This window comes from Pseudogymnoascus destructans (assembly GCF_001641265.1).
Source record: "Pseudogymnoascus destructans isolate 20631-21 unplaced genomic scaffold scaffold_13, whole genome shotgun sequence".
Lineage (NCBI taxonomy): Eukaryota > Fungi > Ascomycota > Leotiomycetes > Thelebolales > Thelebolaceae > Pseudogymnoascus > Pseudogymnoascus destructans.
In genome coordinates, this window is record NW_020167532.1 from 358,266 (window position 1) to 369,936 (window position 11,671).

General features: G+C 51.5%; 5 protein-coding genes across 5 annotated transcripts; 2 read left to right on the forward strand and 3 right to left on the reverse strand.

Annotated features, from left to right (window-relative positions):
• Positions 1-777: 777 nt before the first annotated feature.
• VC83_05307 (uncharacterized protein) lies at positions 778-3,888 on the forward strand. Its single transcript, XM_024468929.1, has 5 exons — positions 778-1,536; positions 1,661-1,792; positions 1,843-1,962; positions 2,010-2,144; positions 2,193-3,888. Exons 1-5 carry the CDS (start codon positions 1,113-1,115, stop codon positions 3,716-3,718), a joined length of 2,337 nt encoding a protein of 778 aa, XP_024323283.1. The 5' UTR covers positions 778-1,112; the 3' UTR covers positions 3,719-3,888.
• VC83_05306 (uncharacterized protein) lies at positions 885-1,150 on the reverse strand (the record flags this gene model as incomplete). The annotated part of the gene is made up of 2 exons (XM_024468928.1): positions 885-891; positions 972-1,150. The coding sequence occupies 2 exons, from the start codon at positions 1,148-1,150 to the stop codon at positions 885-887; spliced, it is 186 nt and encodes a 61-aa protein (XP_024323284.1).
• Positions 3,889-4,613: 725 nt separating the features above from the next.
• Positions 4,614-7,783, reverse strand: TOF1 (DNA repair). Its single transcript, XM_024468930.1, has 2 exons — positions 7,536-7,783; positions 4,614-7,483 (listed from the first exon to the last, which is right to left on the reverse strand). Exons 1-2 carry the CDS (start codon positions 7,608-7,610, stop codon positions 5,072-5,074), a joined length of 2,487 nt encoding a protein of 828 aa, XP_024323280.1. The 5' UTR covers positions 7,611-7,783; the 3' UTR covers positions 4,614-5,071.
• Positions 7,784-7,878: 95 nt separating this feature from the next.
• On the forward strand, positions 7,879-8,994 carry VC83_05309 (uncharacterized protein; the record flags this gene model as incomplete). The annotated part of the gene is made up of 4 exons (XM_024468931.1): positions 7,879-8,004; positions 8,058-8,161; positions 8,281-8,928; positions 8,979-8,994. The coding sequence occupies 4 exons, from the start codon at positions 7,879-7,881 to the stop codon at positions 8,992-8,994; spliced, it is 894 nt and encodes a 297-aa protein (XP_024323279.1).
• A 720-nt stretch (positions 8,995-9,714) lies between these two features.
• VC83_05310 (uncharacterized protein) lies at positions 9,715-11,671 on the reverse strand (the record flags this gene model as incomplete). Its single annotated transcript, XM_024468932.1, has 4 exons — positions 9,715-10,151; positions 10,202-10,899; positions 10,946-11,083; positions 11,142-11,671. 4 exons carry the CDS (start codon positions 11,669-11,671, stop codon positions 9,715-9,717), a joined length of 1,803 nt encoding a protein of 600 aa, XP_024323431.1.

Consider the following 11,671-nt stretch of genomic DNA (forward strand, 5'->3'; position numbering starts at 1 on the left):
GACATTGTAATTGGTGATAGTTGAAGTAAGAGTTGAAGAAGTTGATATTATAAGAAGAAAGGAAAGGCACGAAGAGGAATAAGGTAAGCAGAAACAGGGGTATTCTTACTATGAATCACTTCTTATAAGTGATTCATTTCTACTATTATGAATCTTACTGTACTATGAATCACTTTCTTTATCAATTTGGCCCGTTTCATGTCGGGTTTGCTTACGTAACCGCTTACAAATCCAGAGCTTTCGCTTAGTATTCGGACGCCGCCGGTGTCCGAATACTGGAACTCGTTGGGGCTGTGCTTGCAGGATATTATGTAATCCATCCATTGAGTTTCCCAACTTATGAGTTTAGTGATTATTGTCTGGGAGGGTTGTGAGGTATCATACGCAGTCTACAAGGCAATTCGAAGAGGCAGGTATTATTTAATTCTCGGGCCTTCTCACCCCTTATATGTGGTATGCACGCACGTGTGAGAGTGTGTATGAACCCCACCATGTAAAGAAGCTTATCTCCCACAATCAGACCAAAATGAACAAAAAAAAGGACCAAACGGTCTAGATAAAATAAATCAATTTAAGTAATAGCGTGTAAATAATGGCAAAAAACGGGGCATTATCTGACGATTTTTCTGTATTCCCTGTATTTTATTTGGAATAGTCCTGCGCATTCTTGGCCGTCTTATCGTTTCCAGACGTCTTCTCTGCAGTTGTCTGGGGGTAGACCTCGCAATAGTTAAATTGATTTTACTGACCTAAGCAACGTCCACACAACTTCCTTCTCCCATTCTTACCCCCCCTCCCCCTCCAACAAACTTACAACAACCTCTGTACAAATTCCCCGTTTTGGCAATATAATACCCACGTATATACTCCACACCTGTCCCCGCTTAGGGCCTGTTGCAGTCAGACATCCGCGACCGACCTTACTGTACCCACCACACTGGGTTCGCTTCTCACTTCCTGTCAGTGCTTACCAAAAGGCGGTCATCGTGGCGCAGCTCCCAGACTTGCAGCTTCCAGCAAGGCTGTGTTCCTGGCGGTCCAACTGGAGCGCTCGATCTTCGTTGCACGGTCTCCACGCCAGACTTGGTCCGCCGCTGTCCCACTGAAACTGAATGGGCGGTGACACGAGCCAGGCGGCCCCCAGCAGCATGCATGGATATGATGCCGGAATGGTTGGGGACATGGCTGGAATTTTGAGGCCCTCCAGTACTTATGCGGCTGCCAATACCAATGCGCCCTCTCCGTTTGCCATATACCTCGCCGAAGACGAGTCCTTGCAGGCTGGAAACCAGCAAGACCAGGAACCAGATGCTCTGATGGATGCTGTTTTGAGGCTGTTCTCGTTGGACGAGAGTGATCCGCTGGCAAATGGAGGGGATGAGGATGAGGAGGAGGATGTACTGGTGGATTTGGCGGACCAGCAGCTGAGGACTGACCGCTTGAGGGGCATCACGTTGTCTTTGGACCAGCTATGGTGGTCTGGTCAAGTATACATGGCAGCAGCGGCGGAAAAGCTTGCAGATGGAAGCAGAGATTGTAAGTTGTATTCCTTATCAGTCAAGGGAGTTTTGCGGTCCGTATTGGATCTAGATGACCTGTCTGGCGCTTTCTAATTCCAAGAAATGATTGCCCTCGTCCACACACTAACTCTTGCTTATAGACCGCTGGAGGATACCAATGGGAAACTCCGGTCTCGTGGACGCCTTCTTGATGATAGTGGCCACAGAAGGCATTCAAAATTCCCTCATGATCCATGTTTTAAGGTTAATCGGAAACACGTGTGCGGACACAGGTATGTGACACTAAAACCCCTACACTCCCTTGCTAACTAATACTCTTAAGATGAGAATAGAGCAAGGGTTGTCTCAAGAGGCTCCTTGCAAGCGATAATAGCGTTGCTCAAAGATAAAAGCCTTGTTCCCTTCGTGGCGCCAGTGCTATTTAATATATGCTTTGATTATGGTATGTGGTTGTCTAACCTCTACCTATATCTTGCTAAGTCGTATTAGGACCTGCACAAAAACAAGCATCAGAATTCAACCTGAGCAAAGCTCTCGTCCAGTTTATCTCGGATCCATATTTCGAAGAACACAGGCCATTTTTAGGCTATGCGTGTAAACTTCTAGACATGGTAGTCGTACAACGTAAGACAAGTCTCCCCTATTGGATATAAACATTGCTAACCCAAAAAGCCAATGAACCTTCACTCGCGCCTGAAAACACGGTTGAGGTTCTGTTGAATCTAGCTGTATCAGGGAAGTCACCTCTAGACCTGGAAGACTTTATTAGCGTTGTTAGCTCAGCTACGAAATACCTCCAACATGCTCGCTTCCAAGTCGCGCTGTGCAATTCAATGGCATTATATGCGGCCCTTAGGCTAGTACTTTTATCTTATACCCGGCTTGAGGATAGTATGGGCGAAGCGGCCGCCCCAGATGAAGAAGACACCAATCGTCTCGCTGTATGGAGGACTGAGATGAATCAGGTCCTCTCAGACATATCGGCACTGCCCGAATTCGCTGCGAGGTGCCCCGTAAACTCGACCATGTCTAGCTACTTAAGGAAATGGCTGTCGTCGCCGCAACTCCAACTGCAAGTCTGCGCTTGCATAATGCTCGGCAACCTCGCACGCTCAGACGAAGTATGCGAGGAGTTTGTCCAAAAGAGCCGCATCCACAAACCCCTAATGGACATCCTCACCACAGCAACCGACTCCCAAGTCCTCTACGCCGCCATCGGCTTTCTCAAAAACCTCGCCCTCCCCGCCCGCAACAAGGTCGAGCTAGGCAACGCCGACCTCATCGAGATCCTACCCCGCCTCTGGGCCATGGACACGCTACCCCAGATCCAATACTCTGCGATCAGCCTAGCGCGCCAACTCCTGATCGGCAACTTCGCCAACGTCCTTCGCATCTCCGCCCCCCTCTCCGCCGACCCGGACTCCCCTGCCAACGAGAAATCCCGCCTCTCAGTCCTCATCTCCATCTTCGGGCGCAGCGACGCCGAGCCCGTGCGTATGGAGATTGCTCGCGCCCTCGCCGCCGTATGTCGCGTGCTCGCCGCGCGCACACCTGCGCCTGGCACCGACGCAGTGACCCTCCAGACGCGGCGCCGTGAGCTCTTCGAGCGTCACCGTGATATCGGAACGCCTCTTAGCTTCCTGGTGTCGCAGACTAAGTGGCCCGTCGTGCGCAGTGAGGGTTGGTTTGTGCTGGCGCTGCTGGCGCGCACAGAGGAGGGCGTTCAGTGCGTGGCGGATATTATGCATGAGATTGATGTGTTTACGCCGCTGATGGATCTCATGACGGGTAAGACCTTTATTGAGCGCATGTCCTCGCCTATGACTTCGCCAACGCCAACGGAGGCGACGAGCTTGTTGCTTGCGGAGTTGATGGCTGCGAAGTCGGACGGTGCGGGTGCGACTGCGGGAGGAGCTGCGCCGACAGGTACCATGAGGGAGGCGGAAATGGCGAGGATTGATCGCGAAAATGCGCTTGTGCTTGTTAGCGAGCTGTTGCGGCGACGGGGGTCGACGATGGCGTTTATGCGGCGCATTGCGTTTGAAGAACTCCTGCAGGACGGTGGGAGCTTGCATGTCGAAAATCTAGCGGCAGAGGCAGCGCTGCCGCCGCCGGTGCCGTTGACGCAGACAAGTAGCGAAAGTTCATTTATGATGGATAGTGTGATTGGTGATGGCAACCATGAGATGTTTAACTGAGTGGTAGTGTGGAGGGTGGTAGTTTGGGCTATGTGCCTGGATGGTGGGATGACTGGGATAGATAAAAGGAGAAAAGAGGTTTACTTTAACGGGTATAATTGGGCACTCGACACTTACCGTGGATTTCTTCACAAGATTAGAAATTGAAAAATAAACACAATTCTCAGAGCTATGATCTAGGACCATTCCAGCCAGTGGAACCAGATACGGTGGAATTCATGTTTTTGATTTCCCCGCCCTTCCTCGCTATATGCCACATATTGCCAATAGATTGATATCCCACACAACCTCCAAGCGCCAAACCCCAGCAATCCTAACATATAAACAGGCATTATTCCTCATCACTGCTATCCACCACAAACCCACCAAATGCCCTCCCTCTTGGCCGCCGCGGAGCAGGTATGTCCTCATCATCGTCATCATCAAGATCCACCATCCCAACGTCCTTCCCGCCAGCCGCGGGACTCCCCTCTCTACTCTCAACATCCTTGGTATCAAGCCTCGCCCGCTTCGCCACTGAAGGCCGTGTATGCGGACTCGACAGCGGCGTTTCAGTCCCTATCTCCTCTCCCGACTCTACATCGACTGATCTCTTCCGACTCCCACTAGACGGCGGACTCATAGCCACCACAGCATCCTCATCACTATCGCTCTCGTTCCCGGCAACCACGACCCGCACCTTAGGCTTCCTCTTCTCCACCCCGCTTGCCGGTGTGCCTATCGCCTCCGCGACCAACAGTCCCCTCCTTACTTTCGCCCTCGTCCTCTCCTCCTCAGCGAAGAACGCCTCGTCGCGCTCAGCATCACTCTCATCATCGCTATCATGTACAAACAGCTCGCTCTTGATCCTCCGCTGCTTCTCGAGGTCCTTCGCGCGGCGTGCTCGGTCCCTAGCCGCCAATTGCTCCTCGTCAAGCGCGTCGTCCTCGGTCCCACTGCGTCGGCGCTTCCGTCGCGTCTTCTTCAGCGCGGCGAAGGCATTGGATTTACTCATCGGTGTGGGTCCTCCGGCAGGGAAGAGTATTTCGGCATCGTCATCATCTATGCCGTTGTCTGATTCATCGTCAAAGGCTGCACGTCGTCTATTTTGGGCGGCAGAGACGCGCCGGATCTGCGCTTCCGCGTTGTACCCATTTTCAAAGGTAGGGGGATCAAACTCTGCGGCCTTGATTAGGGTGAGCGCTTCTTTGAGCTGGGCGGAGGAAAGGTCGGAGGGCACAACCCAGGGGGTGTCGATGTCGTTTTTGTCACCGATGTGGCGAAGGCCGACGAGCGTCATTAGAAGGCGGAGGTAGCCATTCTTAAGCATGGCTGTCTTGCAAGTGGCATCGCTGGGTTTGGCAACTGTGTCTGTTAGAAGTGTTGGATATATGGTTTGTTAGGGGGTATATTACCTATTGATGGGGCTTTAGGGGGGTCTGCAGGCACGAGTGGGGTTTCGCCAGCATCGGTTTCGACGGACTGGATGGGCTTGTTCGCCCCCTCCCAGCTTCTGCGCTCTATCTCTGCATACGATAGTTGAGATTTGAGACACTCTAAAAGGTGACCCTCGTTACGGTCTAGCAACGCGCCAACAACAACGCCAATCTGCTGCTCCCACTCAAACCCAGGTTTGACTTCCAGCTCCGCTGCCGCCCGAGCCTTGCTCTCAATGGTTTGCGTCTCATATCCATACTGGAAGAAGTTGGCAGTGTATGTTGTCTTCGAAAACAACATCTCGACAATAAGCTCGGGGTGTTCCTGGATCTTCTTCACACACTTCCGGAGAATGTGCCTCACTAGCTGGTCCCATTCCTTGAAAGTTTTCGAAGCTGGATCAAGCCCTCCGGGTCCTTTGATAATCTTGTGCAGGAGATGGATAATGTCGACTCTGAAGAGCATGATGCTCATGTCCATCTTAAAGGCCACACGGTACAAAAAACGATGGGCCCTCTTCATCTGTTCTGGTTTTAACTCTTGGTAATAAGACGCCAATGTGACAAACGTGTCTATACAACCCTGGGTCAGAAATCTAGACGAGAAGCGCTTGAAGTCGAATTTTCTTTCCCTAGATACCCGCTCCGCCTGAGCGTCATCATTGTCTGAGCCGTCGATTATTTCGTCGTCCGCGTCATCCTCTCCGGCGTCTATTGCCGCCTTCTTTTTCCTGCGGACTCGCCTCCGTGACCGTACCTGCAAGTCGGTATTTTGCTTCGAGTAATTTTCGAGGATGCGAATATAGACATGAGCCAGCTCAGTAGCGGCATCAAGATATCCGAATCCCTGATCTTTGAAAGTACGGATGATATTAGCAACCCGATCATGTGTTGTTTCTTCGTAAAATATACGAGCCAGGATATTCTCTGCAATCTCCTGGTCCTCGTCGAGCTTTGACTCGGACATTTCTTGGACAGTCAGCAGGATCTGCGTAAAGCATTTCATCGAAGCTTTTAGGTCGTCCCATGATTTATCCCCAAAATCCTTTTCCATTGCACGGTTCAAGGTGATAAACATCTCTTGGTTGAGGACGCCAGCCACGAGCCCAAAGCTGTCATCGGTGTCTTTATCTGCTGCCTTCTTACTTTTCTGCGACTTCTTCGACTGTCGTCGCACGCGTTCGGCTTCCAGGAACCATGAGACAAGGTAAAAGAACTGGCGTGGGTGGTATTCGAGGATGCGCTCCGCCTGTCGATCAATTGCCTTTCGTACATTCTGGAAGAGCGGATTGAACCCTGAGTCAAGGAAATCTTTCACGAATGTTTTGAGGTTATTGCTGGCTCGCTGGCTAAGTTTCTCTGGAGCATCAAAATCCATGGGCCCCTTTACTTCCCTTGGTGCGCGCGTTGGCGGTTTGAACTTCTTATTCTTATCCATCTTGTCAAGACTCCGGGCGGTGTTCAATAGGGCATCCTGGCCAATGACCGTAGACATCTTTCCGTCGTCCCGTTTAACCCACAACATTGTGCCAAATCTACTGTGTCTTGTCGGGGCTGTCCTCGCATTTGCTCTCCTCATCCCCGCTTCCTGAGTGAGTAACTTCGCCAGCTCGTCGTCCTTGTGGTTGTCTAACTGCTTCTCGTTCATGAACAAGGTTTCAATGTCTACGCCTTTGATTAAATGAAAGAGTATTTCCATAACGACGACGTCCTGGGTATTGAAATCCTCCCCCATAGATGAGCAGAGCGCTAGAAGCAGATGGAGAATATCCTGGTAATCGAATGCGTCGATTATTGCTGACCGCGAGATTTCTATTTCATCTCCATCGTATTGGACGCCCGGGGGGGGGGCTATCATGGTGATATTCCGTAGTAGATAGAGGACCATTCTGATCACATTCTCATCTCGGGTGCTGCGATCTTTCAAAGCGACGGCCATGGAAGGTAACGCAACCCGGGTTACGGTATGTAGAATCCGCGCCCCATCGTAGTTGACTATCGAGCGCTTGTAGCCCAATTGAGCGAGTTGGAGGAACGGAATATGGCGATGGTGATTCACCGTCATCTCAACCCCCTTATCCAACGGCCACGTCAACGGTACGAGAAGTTCCACGCATGCGAGCGCTATCCGCGACTTTATCTTGTTGTCGGTTTCGTTTTCGGGCCAAGCTGCCAGGATCTGGAGCAGGTCGCCGCCCACCAAGTTCAACTCTGCGAGACATCGTGCCACATCCAGTCGATTCGCCTTTTCGTCATATAGCTTCAACCATCGTTTTATATCCCGCAAACAGGCAAGAGCATCATCTCCTAGCACATAGCGTCCATCCTCGTCCGAACCGCTGCCGCCAAGCTGCAAAGCCTATTAGTGAAAGCTATGGTGGGCGGAATGCGTATAAACATACCGCTGTAACAAGACTGGAGACGTAAGCCTGAACTTCAGGATCTACGACCGCCTTTGAGCCGTCGGCCAACTCCATTGCTGGGTTTATTCGTTGAATTATCACGACCCTCACATTTCTGATGCTCTTTACGCGTATCCGAATTGGGTAGACGCGACGTGAACGCGGGGCGGCTTATCGGAGAAACTTAGGCGCCGACATCGGATAAACCTTGCGGGAACAGACCTCAGGATCACGGGTAGCCTCGGAGGAGGGTAACTGCCTATGATATCAATTCTTGGTTTTCAGCTTCATTCCCCAAAATTTCCTTCAACGTTAGCACTATTGTTTGTGCATCTTAATTACTATGGCCACAGCACTTCTCAGACGGCAATTGCTGCAATCCAGCAGCCATGCAAGGACTTTCAGCTCGAGTCCTATCGTTGCTGCCGGCTCCGTTAAGAAGCTCGGTGTAATTGGGGCCGGACAGATGGTAAACACGCTACAAGACCAACTTGCGCTTTCCATTACTGACTTCCATAACAGGGTCTGGGAATAGCCCTTGTTGCTGCCCGAAACGCTGGTGTCCCAGTGACTCTCCTTGATACTTCCCAGGCTTCAATTGACAAAGGCCTCAAGTTCGCTGGCATGTGACTGTCCCTCCCAAACACAGGACGCCCTCTAACTTTACCACTCCTGCAGATAAACTCCTTGCCAAAGATGTCGCCAAAGAGCGCATTTCCCAGTCAGATGCCGACCTTATTCGCAGCCGTCTCACCTCGACTACCAACATGGACGACCTCTCATCGGTCGACTTCGTCATCGAAGCCGTGCCCGAGATCCCATCCCTAAAGTTCGACATCTTCTCTCGCCTTGGCCAAATCGCCCCGGCGCACGCGATCCTGGCCACCAACACCTCATCCATCTCTATCACGCGCATCGCAGCGGCCACGACCCAGGACCCAACCAACACCTCGGTGTCATCGCGCGTTGTCGCAACGCACTTTATGAACCCCGTCCCCATCCAGAAGGGTGTCGAAATCATCTCTGGACTCCAGACCAGCCAGGAGACTCTGGATACCGCAGTTGAATTCTGCAAGGCAATGGGAAAGATCCCATCTGTGTCGGCTGACAGGCCTGGTTTCCTCGCAAACCGCATCCTGATGCCATATATCAACGAAGCTATCATCTGCCTCGAAACCGGCGTCGGCCAGCGTGACGATATTGATGCCATTATGAAGAACGGCACCGGTGTTCCCATGGGTCCGCTTCAGCTTGCGGACTTCATTGGCATTGACACCTGTCTCGCAATTATGAAGGTGCTGTATGAGGATACTGGAGACTCGAAATACAGGCCTAGCGTTCTGCTGAAGGGCATGGTGGATGCTGGGTGGCTCGGAAAGAAGAGCGGGAAGGGGTGAGTTTGAATTCTCAAAATACAAAATCCAAGTACTGACAATGTTTTAGCTTCTACGACTATTAAATAAAACGTGGGCGTGGACGGAACGGCAGGAGCCACAGTGTATAACACTATATATAACAACATTAACCTTTCGAAGATCGCCGACGTAACCAGCGGGTCTAATCCGTTAAGAGCCAAACATATAAACGGTAGAAATCAGTTCGTCGTGACAGAAATTGAGAGCATCGGCACCCCAAACAAAAAAAATGTTGGACAGGGTAATGTGTTGTGATATGTACTTTCGTAAAACGTTTAAAAAAGTGACAGAGAAGAGGAAGAAGCACTGCGACAGAAGGCAGACAAAGCGAATCGTAAACGCCAATTCCTGGTTGATATCCCCCAATTCAGCCTTGTCTCATATCCCAAAACCCTCTCCTCATTCATAACCCAAACATTCGTAATAGCAAACATGATCATAAAAAAAGCAGTATCCGATTCGACCCGTTTCCCAAATTTCCTCAATTGGGTACCTTTTTTTTCGTTTGTCCATGTCTCCGTTGCCGCCGATCATAATTTTGCCGTTAAAACTACACTTTGCGTGGCGGGACGAGGGGATGGACCCGAAGGACCGGGGCCGGACACTCGGGCCGCCGAACCGCAACTATTGCCCGTCGTAGGAGCCCGACATGCTGTATGTCCGCTTGCGCCGCTTCATAGAGTTCAAGTCGTACTCGTCTTGACGGAGGTAGTGCGCCGTCTCTTGCTGTTGAGCCTGCGGCTGGTCCTGCGAGTCTTCCAGGCCTACTCCCTGGTGCTGTCTGCCCAGTTACTTTGCTCTGTCGCCGCTGGACGACCTGGACTCATGCTCTGCGAATATGCGGCAGCAAAGTCCGTTGCTTGCGCCATGGGCGCACTGAGCTGTGAAAGGTGGTATTCCCGAGGTCCAGCGTCGACTGGAGTCCTGGGGATGTGGAACTCGGTGGGAGCCATAAGGGGAGCGCTCTGGAAGCCGCCACTACTGAAGGCACTAGCAAATGTAGCCGCGCGGGCAGTGGCGGGGATGGGTTGGTTAGGGCTCTGTGAAGAGACTGAGCGGTATTGGCTGCGGAGATCAAGGCCGGATGGGAAGGTTGCTGGGGAAGCTCGGTAGCGGGAGACAGGCGGTGTGGAGGGTTGGGTATTGGCTGAATGAGATGTCGGGTATGTGAGGTGAGTTGGAGATGTGTGGATATTGGAGTCTATAGCAATGTTAGTGATGTACAATGTAGAATAAATCGCAAATACTTACTTGGATATGTAGGGTTACCGTATTGCTGCTGCTGGTTAACTCCATTCCCTCCTGGTTGGTCGCCTTGGTATATTGATGCCTGTCGCCCATTAATGGACGGGCTCTGGGGACCTGGTGGTGGGTAGCTTGCATAATCTATAGAATCTCCCTTCCACAACATGCTAGAGCGTAGAGGTGATTGTAGTGACTCCGACCTAGATCTGGATATTGTCTCTCGTAGTTGCAATGGCTGTAACGGCCGGGCTCCTTGTCTGCTGGACGCCTGCATACCGTAGCCGTCCATACTGTTATGACGATTATACACAGTTGAATTTCGAGCTCCTGTGCCTCCTGGGTTTGCCAAGTGGTTTGAGTAGTATCTATCACCACCAAGAGAAAGAGGTGAGAGCATATCAGGCGAGCCTATTGAGCCCTGGGAGGCAAATCCAACATGGCCAAATGCGGGACTGAGGCCCGTTGGCGAGAGATGCTCCTCGTGTTCTTGGCGTCTCATAGTATCAACCATCAACGGGCGCATTCCCATGCCTAGATCTCCGTAGTTCTGAGAATAGTCTACAGGCTGCAATGGAGTGCCAATACCGTGCACGGCACCGTAGGGTGAGTGAAGTGCCTGCACATTATCAAAGTCATCGGGGACGGTCCTCATATTCATCATCCTCTCCCGGTCATCGGCTGTGAGACGCTTGATTTTTGCACGTCTTCGGATTGTCAGTTACGATCTACCTTTAGAGAGGGATTGCATACCTGTTCTGAAACCAAACCTGGACCTGCCTGGGGCTTAGGCCGGGGATCTCTCGTGAGAGACGCTCCCGATGAGCCCCATCCGGATGGGCTTGCTTTGCAAATTCGCTCATCAAGAATCGAGTTTGCTGGTGTGTAAGTCTTTGAAAGTTAAGTTAGCACCAATTAATCTACCCCATAATTTGGAGCCTGTGCACACCTAAATCGTTTCATCTTCCTCCGTTCCGTTCTACGTTTGGCCTCTGTTTGTGGAGGCCTACCTTCTCCAACTGCCTCTTCACCATCAAGCATATCGTCGTCATCATCATCGTCATCTTCTTCTCCCTTAACCTCGCCTTGGCCGAGATTTTCTGCTGGTGGGCCAGAAACCTCCGTCTTTACTTCCAGCGTGGGGCTCGACTTTGAGTTAGCAGGAAGTTCGGGTAGGTTCGCCGGCTCTAGGAGCCTAAAGCCATCCTGCTTCAGGACATTGACAGGAGGAGCAGAATCTGGGCGCTCAGTTGGTGGGTTTGAAAATGATTCTTCCCTGTCCCCAACTTGAGCCAGGCTGTGCCGATGTGACAGAGGAGGGCGTGCTGCAAAGAGCTCGTTGGTAATAGGCGCATCCACATGATGCGAGGTTATTGGTTGTTCAAATGGAGGTGATAGAACAGTCTCGGTGGATGGAAGGTATTGAGAATACGCATCCCGCCAGTCCGGCTGCGTTGTCAATGGCTCAAGGTTCGACAT